We start from the raw sequence: 15,912 nt of genomic DNA, 5'->3' as shown, positions 1-15,912 counted from the left end.
GTTTTCTATTTTTAGATCTCGTACGCGACTCTTGGGTAATAATTTTATAGAGACATATATTTAGTACTCTCGAAATTTTAAACAGACTAGGTTTCAGGTATGTTCGCTTAAAAAGTAAGTTTAAGCCAGATACACGTGACACGTGTACCCGTGTATCGCATTGTACGTGTTTTAGGCGAGAGCTCTAATATATCCTTCACTGTTCCCCGAAGATGCTCCAAGACGTTTCGACGCACGTCGCGTCGGTCTGAGGCAATATTTGAATTCGGTCGGGCTGACAAGCGTCAACAGAATCTAGGACCGACGTCCCTTGTCCAGTGACGTGTATATACGCGAAACTTGACCGTGGAGAACTCGAACTCGGTTCATCCCCACGACTTTGCGCCGTTTCGTGGCGGTCGGAGTCGTAGGCAGACGCTCGACCACCACGGTAAACCGACAGCGACGACCGCAAACGGGACGGTCAGCGAGATATCTGGTTGCCACGGCGTCCAGGAGTCTCGAGAATCCCTCGAAGAAGTTTCCACGGATCGGGACCGTGGCTGCCGGACTACTCGCCGGAGTTAAACTAATTTACCTGCGCCGGCCTGAGTTTCTCTTGAAAGGCCATCGAACCAGAAGTCTCTTCAAGATCTCTGTAATCCGTGGTATTCATCGACGTTACACGATAGAGGAGCGCAAAAGAAGACCGACTCATCCTACCTTCGTTCGAACGAGAATGCCACGGGGACGGGGGAAACTACTTAATTCAATTAATTAGCCCAACGTCAAAGGGATCTGCTCGAACGTTCGTCTGGACGAACGTGGACACCGAGCTGCGCGAATCGTCCGTTTCGAGGAGACCAAGGAGCCGCGACTTAAACGAAAGCTGTTGCTCTATTGTTGGATAGAGCAGAATCGTGAGTACAAAGGACACTGTTGATAACGGGAGTTTGTAGTTGAATTCGAGCGAGAGCTGAAACGCTAGATTTCGTTCAACTCTGAAAAGTAAAACTAACTCGGGAGGAGATGTTACAAAGAAATATTTTTTTAAAAATGCGATCTATTATCCAAAATGCTAGATCACTCCCCTAATTCGATCGGGAATCGAGAAAACACCCATGTTACGAAATTCGACGTGAACGTTGTACCCGATTTCGGGGATGTGGGTCACGCTCCTCTTGGCATCGGGCTCGGGTGCCCGGCAAATTTTCGATGAATGAGAATCAATCTATTTATACCTCTGGGACCAGCTGTTATATCGACGGTAGCGAGCGGCGAAAGATGCAACGAGGATTATCCGAGTAATTATGTCGTGGATGGACAAGTTGTTCGGGTTTGTTTTGGAGAATACAATTCACGGAAGATAAGTACTATTGAATAATACCGAGAGATTAGGGACTACGAATCCGATCCGAATTTGCGATTTTTCGACACTGGCTCGAGGGAAGAGATCGATTCGAATTGCAGCGGCGGTCAAGTGATCCAGCGACTGCGGAAAATGAGATAACGGAATTAATGAGCCACTGTGTTCGGGAACAGAAGGGACCTTAATCAAGCTTCGTTGGGATGCACGCCACGACAGACTGGCCGGTGTTCTTGATCACGTTTCCAGCGTCTCTGAAACTCCCTTTTCTTTTCTCTTCTTTTCGCCTTTCTTGCCAACTCCGCGGGTATCGCGTGCTCGTTTAGGGCTGCGATGCTTCCGACATAAGAAAACTTTCTCGTTATGGAACGTTACTTGGCAGAGCAGTCGCCGATTGCCGATTCTAGGCGTGCTCGTTTAGCATCTGGGCGAATTCACGCTGGACGCATACTACGCGTTATTTCCTTTGACTCGAGTCGCGTTTGATTAGGATCAGTGTATTCATTTGTGTTAGTGCAACATACATTGTATTAAGGGTGTTTTGGGTCGCATTAATCCGACTTGAGCCAATGCTAAGATATGCGAGAGATTAAAGGTGAGTCACGCTTAGCCTAGGATTTAACAGATTTAGACTACTCCGCGTAACCCGCACACCACAAATGTTTTCGTTGTTAGAAACATTGATAGGAACAGCCATCAATAGGGTCCTAAGCTCTAAATATAATATTTTCATACATCGATCTACAACTAAAATCGTTTGGTTATCCTTACTACGAAGTTCCTTGAATATTTGCAAAATCGTGCAAAGCAGCCAGCTCGTTTTAGCGAGAATGTCGTCAAGCGCAAAGGGTTAATCTGCAGGCAGAGGATACCGATCTTGCGTCGCCAAAGAAGTCGAGTCCCCGATGCATCTATCGGGGACGAGATAAACGAAGTTAATGAGCCACTCTTCGAGAACAGAGGAGACCTTAACGACCGATGCACATCGCACACACGTACGCGCGTACGTCGAGCGACACAGCCGACGGCACAACGATTCTCAGACGACACATTCTGCCTTTGTTCTCCAGCGCGTCCCGCGGACTGACCATTGTTTCGCAGCCCAGGATCGAGATTAGACTCCCTTCGCCACCGACAACGACCGATCGTGCCACTCGAGCTAAGGGCGAATTCGTGGCTGGCCATTTCCACCCGAATCGTTTCAATTAACTTTCCACGGGACGCTATCGAATACTAAACGTATCGGCGCTTGCCAGACTGTTACTTATAACGAAGACGATGGGAGGAAATGCTGGTGCTTTCTGAAACTGGGATTCGTCGGGGACGTTTTCACTGGCACTCGAGGGAATGCTAACAGGATAAGGGTTTCGATCAGTTCTTTCATCTCCTTTTGCAGTCTGAGGGAGATTTATTGTTATTCTATTTTTAATTTGAAGGATTCAAGGAATAGTCTCTAATGAATCAGCTGCTTAATGTTGTATTAGTTAAATAAATTTAATATCGTAGATTCCAAAAGAAGAATGGTCGACCAGAGCCAAGAAAGACGCGAACTTCCGCTCGAGATGGTTGGTATCTCGTTTCTCTCGGCTCTAACCGATGTAGTATGCACGCGAGGACCCCGGGCCCATAAAATATTTCAACAAGCAATTTTACAAAGATCCTTCGCCGTGGACGAAATTTTACCGTGAAAATCCAGCCGTATCTTCCCTCCCCGTGTCCCGAGTATCCCGCGAACACGCATAAAAGGACACTCGAAAGTATCTCAAGCTACGGGGAAAAATCTTCCCGGCGAGACTCACCGCGACGTAGCCAGCTTCTAGAATGCAAATTCGTTTAGAGAAGAAACGCTGAGTGCACGTCGAGCGTATAGGAGTCTAGCAGCCAGGAACTGCGACTGACGAGGTCACGGGATGCGATGGTGTGCGCGTCGAGCGTGTGCGCGATGGCTGCAGTGACCGTGGGAAGCTGCTGGATATGTTAGGTAATTGAAGAATTTCTCAGAAAATGGGCACGCGTGTGTCGAGGATGAGGCGAGCAAGTTCGAGGAGCTTACCTCGCGAAAGGAATAGCGAGCTCTGGCTCGAGAGGCCAACGAGAAAGCAGCCTCGACGTGCAATTAAGCGTAACGGTGATGGAATCGGCTTCTCATCGACGCCTCTATACCGCGGCTACCGCTAATTGGCGCCGCGATTGCGCCCTCGATCAGCCGCGAGCACTTTAGGAGCTGTGAAATGGCGTGGATAGACATCTCTGTCCCGAGGCGATCAAATTTTAAGCGGAACTTTGAATCAGGAATTTTGGATGAAGAAGAAACGAGGAAATTCAGTCGGTATCCAGTGGGAAATCGAGCGCAACGATGGCGCAATCATTTTCCAAGCGTCTAGCGTCGTTGCTCAACCGCGCAGCGCTGCTACCATTATTAAGACGCTCGTAACGTCGCTAATTAAATTTGATAAGTTATTGCTCGAGCGTTGAGCCAATTTGTTCTCCCCCCTTCCATCGAAAGGTCCGTACGGTTCGCGCGGACCGGAGCTCACTTCGAAAAGGGAACAAGCCGAATGGAGACGGGGGTTTCCACATGGTGACGACAGTGGACCGTGGAAAACGTTGGTGCACGGCCGCAAATGACACAGGACTAATTTTCCGGCTGGAAAATCGCGGAGGCGGGCAGCTACCGTGAACGCAACGTGTCGGTGACACCTCAACAAGTGGAAACAACGCGCGCGAGCGCACACGTGTAGCTGACGTTTCGACGTATGCGCGGGACGCGTGTTTCGGAGATAAAAGTGCACGAGCGATCGAACATTCATGCGAAATCTGTAGCTCCGGTACGGTTTTTCTTTAATTCGCCCCGCGAATGACTGACAGAATTGCGAAGAAATAACAAAAATATTTCTTAACTTGTCAAAAGGTTTTTTTAAATTTTGGGTGACGATGAAATTAAGTTCTTGGAGAAATCAAGGAGCTGTGTATTGGTCAAGAAATACGACGAAATATTCCTAGTATGATTTTTTATTTTACCAGTAAAGAAGATCAACTCTTGAAATCCTCGCAACAGATTCTCGATCACTGGATGGCAAAACCACCGATGCTGGATCGAGATAACGTTGATCGACGCGCGGTTGGTTTTCGCTCGATCTAAGGAGACGAAACGAGCAAAACCTACAGTAATTCCCTTCGATATCGCGAGAGCACCGCAAGTCGTATCAATAATCGGCGAACGGTGCCGCGAGCGTGCATAATCATCCTTGTCGAGATGCAGACGCTGGATATGCTTAATTGAATGCGATTCGATCCAACTTGTTCACGCTGTAAAGCATCGAAGGAGAAGAAGCGATTCTTAACCAGTTGCTCTACGACGGATCTAAAGAATGAAAACGTGAATATATTAGGAGAGAATAATATCTAATGTATGAATATAATAGCATTAAAAGAATAGAGAATATTAAACAGTGACTATCTATAAATAAAAAAAGTAAGTTGGCGATAATAAGAAAAATGTTGAGCAGTTTGACTTTGTACACGAAATGCACAAAAATCTTTTTGCAAACTCTACTACGATCCTTGGAGGTTTAAGAACTACGGGAAATTGAGATAACCGTGGCACAGGAATAGTGAGACGTCCAAGACGAAGAAACGAGGGGAAGAAGCGACGTGGGAGGAGGGAAAAAGGTGAGAAACGAGGCGGCCGAAGGTTCGGGACGAAAGAAATCGACGCAGACGATGAAGAAGAGAGGAAAGAAAGAGAGGAGACCCGTTACGGCGACCGTGTTGCATCGCATTAACCAGTCGACCGAGTGATCTTGATCCCATCTCTCACAGCGGCGCCCTGCTTCCTCCCCTTCGCGTCCAGCATCGTTTCAAACGTGATCCGGCCACTAACCATCCGTTTCGTCGATTCTGCTCATAGAAATCGAACGATCTCCTACGCATATTCCCGCGCGGAATAAAATACGTGCGAATAAACCGAGATATGAATTTCAGACGATTTAAAGGTCTATGCGCTGTGAAGAGTATCTCCTAAAATTTGAAACGAGGAATATTGAATAAAACCACGTCAGGTTTTTCTCGAAACAGATTTTTCCAGGCAAGTAACCTTTCTCCTGTTCCAATCCAAGGAACACTTGCGAATTCAGCACTGTTCGATAATCGGTTGTGTCTGAATCTAAAAACTTCCCGTCCGCGATGGCTAGCCACAAATAAAAGACCGTCTGTCCTGTAACTACGCGTTATTACTCGGCAACGATGAGTTGCATTAATCGAACAAGCATTAATAGCTGTTATTCGACGCTGCAACGCAACCGCACGGTCCATCGGTCGATCATACTAATTTCGCGCAATCATTTCCCATGATTGCTCGTCCCGACGCGAGCGAGGAAAAGCTGACAGGACTGCGAACCGGGATGGGCGAAATTTTATTCGAATAATAGATGACGCGTAAAAGCGCAGTATTGTGATTTATCGGCGACGTTTAATCGATCGAACACACGTACTGGTCACTTTTTGTTTGTTCAACAAGGAGCGGAATATATTTTGCGAACGGAATCCTAATTTTAATTCCACGAATGATCGATCGATACTTAGATCGAGGCACCTTCAGGTTTACGATTACTGCAAGTATATCGAACGTTTTTCAGGTGCTCCTTTCTCGCCATCTTTCTGGACTCGCGCGTGATCTGCTCACGGACGCTATGAATTAATTGCTGGCGAGCGTAATCGCGCGGCAATTGCGTAATTGCGAAGCAACGAGTGGCCTTCCGATCGAAGACGACGCAGTAGCGCGAAACTCGGCCGGGTCGATAACCCGACAGCCGGTGTTAATCGACAGGGTACACAAACCCATGGTTACTCGCAACATCTCGCTTTGGGACGGGGCCTCGGTATTCCCGTTACGAGCACGAGGAAATTCCACGGAAATTTCGCGCCAATTACGCGACGCATTTTAAGAATTTCCACCGTGGCCGTTCGCGGAACGCTGATTAAACAGACGTTTAATTGCGACGAAACGTCGTTTCTTTTTTAACGCCCTAACGACGCGCGTTTCGAGTCCTCGACTTAGGTCCTCGATTATGTTCTCGTGCATATTTCGTATATCGCTATGCGTTCGCCTACTAAACGAAGATTTCTTCAACTTTTCGTTTTGCAGAGGAGCAAAATTCGAGTAACGTTTAATTAAACAGGAGTTTAACTAAGTTATTTATCAAAGGGGACAAATACGAGAAATCGAACGATTCCTTCAATTATTATTATTTCCCGTCAAATCTAAATGAAATTTTGTTTAGGTCCCTTTTATGTACCCTTGAGATTCTCTGCGATGAGAAAATTTCAAAAAAAGGATACAGTCACGGAGAAATAAATCTTTCTTCGGGACAATCGATCGTAAATTCTCTCCGCTTCGATTCGAGACCACCGACGCGAAAGAGTACACGTGGCTAAATCCTTTGCCACGAATCATGGCCACCCTACCCCTAGACGATCGGACAAAAGGACACGAAGCCTCACCTGAACGTCCACCAGATGTTGAAGCACATCGTGTTCAGCCAGAAGAACGCCGCCAGGAAGAAGAAATGAGCCATGATTGCTGGAACAGAAGAAAAGTAGACTTCGTTAGTAAATTCGCTAATAGCTGAGGTGATTAGTATTTCTTTTTTTTTGAGAGAGAGAGGATTAATAATAACTCATTCATTATCGATATAAATTACTCAACAAAATTCAAGTTGCACTTTTATAAACGTACTAATAAGCACGGTAAGATTTATTTCGATCCATCCTGTAGTTTTCATTACAAAAAATATCAGAGAATCCCACGCGAGCCTACTATCGAATGAATGATTAAACACAGATTGAAATCTCGGATCGTTGGGGCGGTGATCACTGGTCGATTTTATTTTTCAACGATTCTGCGGTCGCAGGGGACCACTGAAAAGCCTTCGAAACAAAAGTATAGACCGATACCCAGGTACGCGATGAATTCTCAAAGATTCATGAACGGGAAGGGTGTTCAGGGTTGCGGCTAGGGTCAGACTCAGGGGAGCGACAGCTTTTGTGAAGATCCGTTTGAAAAGATGGAGATGGTTGTGCTCGAAGGGTATCCCATTGGGTTTCGATCAATTTTTCACGGTGTCGTCTGCACCCGTTCTTAGAATTCACTTGGTTCGCTGCAACTCGAGAGATTCAACCGCGACTGGCCATTAATTTCTGAAAACGCAATCGGCCGCGACGCGTGCACGCGTCGAGGAAGTCAGGGGTGGCACAAAGCACGCGTCCATCGCACAAAGAACCCCGACGAATTTCCATTTCTTCGCCAGGACCTTCGCTGAAAGAGAAACTCGAGTGGCGAGTCGCGTTGGAGACGGTTCGTCGGTGTGCAAACAAGGGAACGTCGAGACTTGCGCTTGACACTGCGTTTTACGCTTGCAATATTTACTTGATTCAATGTGTAGAGTTTCTGGTCACAAAATCTCGTGGCCTTCTTTAAGAATAGTTCTGCCTTGAGCACCTTTTTTATCGAGAGTAAGAATAGAATTGGTCCCTTGGGCCTTGAATGCAATACTAGATAGATATTTTTTTTTTAATTCAAAACAATATCGACCACATTTACTCTCTGAATGAGGAGTAACATTGCTGGTATCTCCACCTGAAAAGCACTTAGACGACATGACTCGTGCAGTTTCGAGTGCAGGGACATCTATCTCAGCGTTCCGTCATAAGTAACACCCGCGATTGAATTTTTCATCGCGACAAATCCCGGCTGGTTGGAGAACGGCAGCCACCAGCCAACCCAGTCATGAATTTCTGAAAACGCAATCGACATGTTTACACAACACCGGCGTTGACAAAAACACGTTGTGATCGGGGGTTTGTCGAGTTTGCTCGAGCCCCGATCGCGAGTGTATTAACCGTCTCACGGTGTTTGGATAATATGTACCAGGGAATTTCAGCGTTCTCGTTATTACCGGTACATTATCGTCCACGCGGTACTCGGTTACGTATAATCATACACAATCTGCGCAAACAATTTTCGTCTATTGATCCGGTAGCTATCGACGAAGGTCCCGATTGTGCCTTTCGTCGATTTCGTCTGGGGAAAACCGTACTCCGTACGTGTGAATACTTGTTTACTTGTACGGTCATGCATTAATGCAAAGGAACAAAGATGATAAAATCCAGAACTGTGCTGGACGAAAACATTCAAGAGGTACAGCTCCCGAGGGCCTCGATGAGTGTACTTTTAGAGGAACGGAGAAGCATCGTCGAGCTTCAAGGTGGTTTCACGCACACTTCAACGCGCCCAGACTTTTCCCACATTGTAACATTTAATGGAACGATCTTGTCGTTAACGAGCGTTAATTGCACGCGGCACGCCTCTAGTCAACCGCCGACCATGCTTCTATATGGGAAAAATCCGCGATTGTAAACAGTTCCCTGGCCGCGGCGCGCTCGTAACTGGCGGTGCATAACGAAGTGAATGCAAATCGCAGCGAACGAGGCTCGGTTACAAAAGTTTCTCATGCGTCACCCGCGTTCCTTCGACGCGCGCGTTTCTGCGCTCGTCCGCGTGACGCGGCACCTATCATGCCGAGAACTATGCGATATCTAGTCGGGATCGAGCGCGATGAGAGGGGCACCGTTAGGCGAACGAGCTTGGAACGGGATTTTTCCTTTCCCGTTTGCAAAACCTATCTCCTACTCGTTCGACCATCGTCGTTGACAGTTTCTCATTATGTTTTTCTTTTTCTCTTATTTTTCTTGTATTAATTCTATTATTGATTTAATTCTATTTTTAATTTTCTTTTTACACACCGGCGAAGGAAACATTACGCGTTACCATTGGATTTATTTTTTAACTTCGATCATCTTCGACTGTTCTTTTTCGCGCAATCGAAGTGTCCCAGTAGCTAAGACCAATCTAACGTGACTCTGAAAAGTGGTCGACCCTGTTCCAGACGGTTTCCCTCGAACGTCGCCGCCAACACCTGCAAATTAGTCGTGTCCTTAGGCGCTCGAGGTTGATTAACAAACCAGCGAGTGACGCTTGTCGACGGATTACCGCGGGTTACGAAGGAACACGCGGCCGCGCGTTTCGAAAGACGCGGATTTTCCATTGGCTGGGGGTTGCACGAAGCTGGATTAACGGCTGCTAGACGGGGAAGTCCCTCCGATAATTCTTTGTCGCGCGAGGCTTTCGCGCCAGAGCGGCTCCGCCGACGGCATTTATCGCGCATCCCGCCCGTCCGCCCGGAAATAATTAAATTTCCAAAACTAATTACGCGTCGTTGCAATTATAACTCCGACGACATTCATCCGTGAACGCCGCCCCTTCGGTCCCGTGGCTAAACCGTAGGGGTGGCAGAAATCGTTTCCACCCTTCTTTCTGGCCCTCCGCGAAAATCCGTGCGGTGCGTGTCGTTTGGACAGCAACGCCACGAGAACTGTTTAGCTTCGTCGCTGTTTGCTCTGAGCGCTCTGTTTTCCATTTTCCAACCCCTGGAGCAAGAAGGCTTTTCTTTTTGCGAGGTGGCCCCTTGCACTGGCTTGTCTTTATTAATATTTTCATAAAATATAATTGATTATATAAGTAACTGTGCATCCAAAACTCTTTGAATCACCATCGAACCAAACTTTTCTTCTCGATGTCCATAGTGGTACAACAAGAGCAACCCCTGAAGGAGAAACGAAAGGGAGGGCGGAAAGTGACACCGAAAGTAGAGCTCGAGAATCGAGAGTTTTGCGATGTCGCGACTCCTTTGATATGGTAATAGTGTTCCTCATCGGGGCACCAGGGCTTTTGTTTTCTTCGATTAAAACTTCCGTCGTCGACAAATGGATTATGGCGTCGAAGCAATTTGATCGAATCCCCATTTCGGGTTTATTTGCTCCCTTCAGGTTTACCCGCGCGTCAGGATCTAATTAACATCGCGACACGGTTTCGCTCGTGGACTCTAAGAAGCGAATGAAACTCCTGACGCATTCGGAACGTGGAAACTTTCTAGTCTTTCAACCTGCAATTACGTGGAATATAAACTAGTCGAGTTCTCCAGTTTAATCCCAATATCCTAAACATTGCGTACAGGAGAAATCCGGCTCCAGTAATTCAGAATTGTGCTTTTTATGAGCAGTTTAGTGTTTTCGGTGCTCTCGGGAGCGAAGTTTGTCGAGCTGTCGCGGATCGGAGGCCCCTGGTGCATCGTTCTTTTGCAGCTTAATATTTCAACTGACCGATCGCTCGTCCCCAGAGGCTGTCGCTAACTTTCATAATTCATCGCAGCGTTACAACCCTTTCGGGCTTACGAAAGCGACGCAACGATGACGCGGGAGCACTCGCGTTGAATCAAACTCTAATCCCGTCTAAATCATGACCGTGCAATAAATCCCGTATGATTTAATTACGACTCGTCGCGGTGCAGTTTCGAAGTGTTTAACTAAATCACGGATGATAATGCCGCCGCTTTAATCCCCGAAGTTCCTGCCAGCCTTCTGCTCGTGTTCTAATCAGTTTCTTCCGCTGGAGCCATACTATACTGCGATCAGCTTCGTTTGTTTAAAATTTCTTTCTCTGTAAAAATAAAATTTGAGATATTCTGGCTTTAGAGGATTTCTAGACGAACACATCAAACAGAAAACCTCTTCCAACCGAGTCGCCTATTTTGATTAATACCATCCGCACGAGTGCTTAACATCGAGGGTGCAGACTTCAATTACAGAGTTAACGGATCTCGTGTTTGCGTTATTCAATTCGTTCCATTCAGAAGTTAAACGAAGACATCACCGCGACGCGCGTTCCTAGACGAGCCTCGATTCCTTGGCACAGTTACACGTTTCAAAAGTGAAGCGACCAAAGAAACCAGAGCAACGGATACGGACTCGTTACAGTCGGAAAGTTGTCAAAGGCTTGTTAATATTCCTAACCTGCTCTCAAAGTAAATTTCATCTTCGTGTTCCGCATGCAAATACCCCGTCGGACCAAAACAACGTCTACTGATTCATTCCGCGGATTCGTTGTGTTCTCGAGATGAAAATGTTTCTTCCAACGAGGTCTCTGCCTACTTCCATCTCTTTAATTTAGTTCGCTGCAATTTGCTTTTACATACCAACAATGGTTTAATCAACAGGTTCTCTTCCACTTCCCGGATCTCTGTCAAGTATTTGCACTCTAAACCAAGGGGTTATGTATACATGTTATGTACACATGTATGCATGCTTCTATACCCTATTTTTTAAATCAGCAGCTTGTTTCATAATTCCCCAATTGATTTTCCTCTTTAATATGGAGAATGACTAAAATAAATAAATAAATATTAAAGGATACCCAGACTGAGGCCGTATTTACTCGCGGACCAGAGGGTTGCACCGACCCTCTAGGGGCAATTAGATGAACGCGCGAACGAAGAAAAGGATAAACGGCGGGTCAAGGCAACGCAATCCAATTCCGACCCCATGCAAATCGAGACCCTTAACTAGCTGACGTTTCAACCCTTGACACTCGCCCTCGTGGCAGCGGCAGGGTCGCGCACAGTAACACACCGATGCCTCTTCCTTCGAGGCTGGCTCTCCCGTGACTTAAATTAACCCTCGACCGTTTTCCACTCCTCTTTCCGCGCCGACACCCGTTACACGTTCCCTGTTTTCCTGGGGGTCGATTTCAACGACCGGGGCGAAATTAGTTGCCGCGGTAATGAAAAACATCGCCGTGCCGCGAGTAACGACACCCGTTCGCGACGATTCACCCAAACCTTTATTACTCTTGTGTCACCATCTCGATAATCGGGGTAAACTGGATTAAGGGTTATGGCAGAGCTTGGAAATTGTCTACTAGAATTCCAACTTCCTTTCTACGTCGAACAAATAATCACAAAATTCATTGTCTAAACGCATCAAACGACACGTGCATTATAGCCTAGAATTTTAATCAGGATGTAGTTATTGCGATCTACCTGTTGCTTCAACGTAAACAAAATTCTCCACCTTTCTCCAAACCCCTCCCACATGGACCAACGCTCACTCCAACCAAACCATATACTCAAAGAACTACTATGCTCGTAATAAATAGAAAAAACAACGAATTCTTCAACGTTTGCGATAGAATGCATAGTCCTGCGGTCCTCCGTCGCGGAAAAGTGAATTTCGCGCGGCGGCGTGGTAAAAATACACGCGCGATCTTGGCGAGAATTACAAGCGTAAGCAAACGGATAAATTCGCCGGGATTAATAAAAGTCGCGCGCATTTCCCCAGGAGTTACGATCGGCGTTTTTACGAGTCATCGTGCCGTGTCCACGATTTTATAGCGACGAGCTTCCAGCGTTATTTCGGGAGCGTCACACCGTTCCGCCGATGCGTACTTTACATCCATAATTCCGAGCGGAATTAATTGGTGGCGCGTCGCGCGCCCTCTCGTCGAAAATCATTTCGCGACGGGAGGAGATGATACGCCCCCGACCGTGTAAACGATTAACGTGAATAAATAAACGCGACGCTACAGAGGGAGGCGAGCCGGCAAAGCAAAAATTTATGGAACGGAAACATGGAAATTAATGAATTTAGGAAGCGCGCGAATTCAAACGTTCGTACGTCCGAAACTCTGCAAACACAAACACGAGAAGACGGGGCAGGAGGAAATCCCGTATGCGGGGGAAATGGGAAGGGTTGGAACCGCTCGCTATACGTGAAAACTCGACGCAAAGTACATATCATGCAATATTAATCATTATCTCGATGTGCAAGTTGCTTGAAAGTATTTAATTCCATTTTTGTGCTATTGAAGCTTGCTATTTCGAGAGCTGCAGGATAAGAAATTTGTATCGCAAACTATCATCGTTGATAATTATAATCGATTCACGCATACCCCATTCGAATGGTAGGGAATGGGTTTTTACCCTCCTCTCTCGCCCAGAATGTCGACAAATAACGCGGGGCGACGCGTGTCTGTAAACCAATTTAATCAAGACCGCTATAAAACTGATGCAACGAATATTAGATTCCGAAATGAGTCGCTGATATAAATCCCGTGTGAAATACGAATGCGACTGCGCGAAATCCTGCGAAGTGAGATAAAATAAACAAATACAAAATTTAGTTGCAATTATGATCGTGATGTGTCTAGGATCCCCCCCTTTTTTTTTATTTTACCTCCCCTATTTATATATCGTGCTTTTCTAGAACTTCGTTGACTATTGTATCAAAAACAATTTTAGAAAGCTTGTAAAATTCAGTTTAACGTACTGTGCAGATGAGATCTTCGAGCTTCCACTAGCAAAAAGACGACATCGAGCGATCGTTATTTCGACGAAGGTGTTCGAAGGGCGGTGGATAATGTTGCCCGCTGAAAGAATGCATTACGAAGCGTATACGAACCGCGTTGGCTGCCTTCTATGAGACTCCAAAGAAAACAAACCGCCGCTTAACATCGTTCCCGCATTTGCTCGGTCTGGATTTGCCCTAATTTACGTGCGACTGATATTTATTTTCCCTTTCGCACGAAATCGACAACTGGAGGAACAATGGTTAAAAGGGGAGAATTTATCGGGGACATAGGTAGAGGGAACATGGGTCTCTGGAACTTGCAAGATGTTCACTTTTTATTCTAAACCTAATTCTTGATTGTGGAAGAAATACTGTTCTAATGGTTACGAAGAAATGAAACCCTTTTACATTGCACAGCTTTTTGCCAAAGTATGAAATGATCGATAGAGTTGAGAGCCTCTGAATGGCCCATATTCGGGACATTTTCGAGCGGGGCACGATGGAGACAGAGATCGCAGTTCTAATGAAACCCACGGTGAATCAGCGTACCGGGTGTATAAATATACACGGACTGTCCCTTCGCTTCGTTTACGCGGAACACGCGCGCCGGCTCGAGACCGCCCAATGCGAATACGTGACACAATCGTTGCTGGACGGACCATCCACCCCACGCAATTTATCTATCTGTTTTTACGTCGACGGTGAACAATGCCAAGAGGCTACTCCTGTAACCGATACATTGTTCCGCGATGAGTGCGTCATTGTAAGTCGTGTTTAGCAGGGACTTCCTCGTTCTCCAAAGAAACAGTCGCGGAGGTAAATCAGAAGTTTGATGGTAGATCGTAAATTGAGATCGGTACCAAAGATCGATCCTGACACTGTTTGCAACAATTCCAAAAATCAGTTGAGCCCTCGTCGACCGAAGTGCGGAAGAAAGCCATTATTAGCGCGCAGCAGGTGAGTAACCACGAATCGTCCGACAGAGACTTCCTTGTTGCCGCGAACAACGACATGTGTGCAGCAGCAACAGCATTTCGTAACGTGTCGGGACCTGGCACGCATATCGCGCGAAAGAAAATTACAAGAATAACCTCGCTCTCGGCCAAAATCGTCGACTCGCGCAATAATAAGCGAGCGTCATCCGGAATCAGCGAAATTTAGCGGAACAGCTGAGGAGTACAACAACCGACCAGAAATTCCCTATTTAAGCCCCGGTAAAACAGACAATGCGGATCCCGACTAATAAATTTCGACTTTCCTATTGTTCCCGGTCTCGGTACAGCCAACGACCAGTATGCAAACGAGTTTCCCAGCAGAGCTAGATCCTCCTTGAACCCCCCACCGGCTCCGCGGCGCACGGAGTCTCGATTGCTTCCGATTAGCCCCGAAAATCGTGGCAACTTTTCCCCGAAGAGCTCCGACGCGGCCACTCGTGGCTCACGGGGCCCTCTAATCGACGCAGTCCTCGAGGAGCAATCAGCGGCCCCGTTCGGCTGAAATTCTGTTATATTTAGACGTAACGAGTGCAGGCCAATCGCCGTGAGAGAGCAGAACACCGAGAAAACAGGGGGAACCGAGGGAAGCCGGGCAACAAATCGAGCGAACGACGGAGGGCTAGGACCGCGTGGTGCACTCGAGATCCTCCACTTATGGTTGCTCCCAGAAGAGGATCCGTGCGACGCCAACGCCCAAGCAACAACCCACGGTTGTGTCTGTCTCGAGTGTTGCTGAAATTGCTGCTGGCTGACGTCGGAGTTCCTCCTGGAGGAGTTCGTCAGTCACCTTCCGGAGGTTGATGCATCCCTTTGCAGGGAACACCTACTCGACGATTAAAAAAAATTCAAATCAGTTTTTTCTACATAAATTCCAACACCCTCAGGAAGTCATCTGATATTTTTCAAATTAATTTAAGGAGCATCGTTCTTTAAAGAAATCTTTAAAGAAATAACAGTCCAATTATTCTCATTTCCACTCTGTCACCCCTTTATCACCAGGAGTAGAGGTCCACGTGACGAATTAACGCGAAGAATGAGCGGCTTCCTCTACCGATGGCCGCCATGTCGCCCTTCTAATTAATTTCCCGCTTTCTAGGGAACTTCGACGCTTCCTCGTTTTTCCTTCCGAGGCTACAATGCCTTGGCTCCTCTTTGCGTTCGGATAATTAACGAACGGAGCCAAGCCGACCGGACCGGCGAGAATCGTCGTTCGTTATTGCCAAAGAGAAACAACGTCGCCTCCCACGGAACGTCAATTAGCTGGTTCCTTTGCTCGCTTTTCCATTTTTCGTTGTCCCTTTCCCTTTTTCTAAGGGACTCCACGCGAAGGGC

The 15,912-nt window shown here is 46.8% G+C and overlaps 1 protein-coding gene and 1 long non-coding RNA gene across 2 annotated transcripts in view; both read right to left on the bottom strand.

Moving 5' to 3' along the window:
* Positions 1–15,912, bottom strand: part of LOC128881339 (probable G-protein coupled receptor Mth-like 1) — a 139,643-nt gene that overhangs the window by 79,930 nt on the left and 43,801 nt on the right. The window contains exon 4 of the mRNA XM_054132282.1: positions 6,848–6,926. Coding sequence (XP_053988257.1) covers positions 6,848–6,926 — 79 coding nt within the window. The remainder of the gene's footprint in view (positions 1–6,847; positions 6,927–15,912) is intronic.
* Positions 4,586–5,772, bottom strand: LOC128881343 (uncharacterized). The gene is made up of 3 exons (XR_008458044.1): positions 5,442–5,772; positions 5,100–5,365; positions 4,586–4,709 (listed from the first exon to the last, which is right to left on the bottom strand). It is a non-coding gene; the product is annotated as an uncharacterized LOC128881343 (long non-coding RNA).

This window comes from Hylaeus volcanicus, chromosome 8, assembly GCF_026283585.1.
Source record: "Hylaeus volcanicus isolate JK05 chromosome 8, UHH_iyHylVolc1.0_haploid, whole genome shotgun sequence".
NCBI classification, from domain to species: domain Eukaryota; kingdom Metazoa; phylum Arthropoda; class Insecta; order Hymenoptera; family Colletidae; genus Hylaeus; species Hylaeus volcanicus.
The sequence above is the reverse complement of the archived record's forward strand: the minus strand, read 5'-3'. Positions and strand labels throughout refer to the sequence as shown.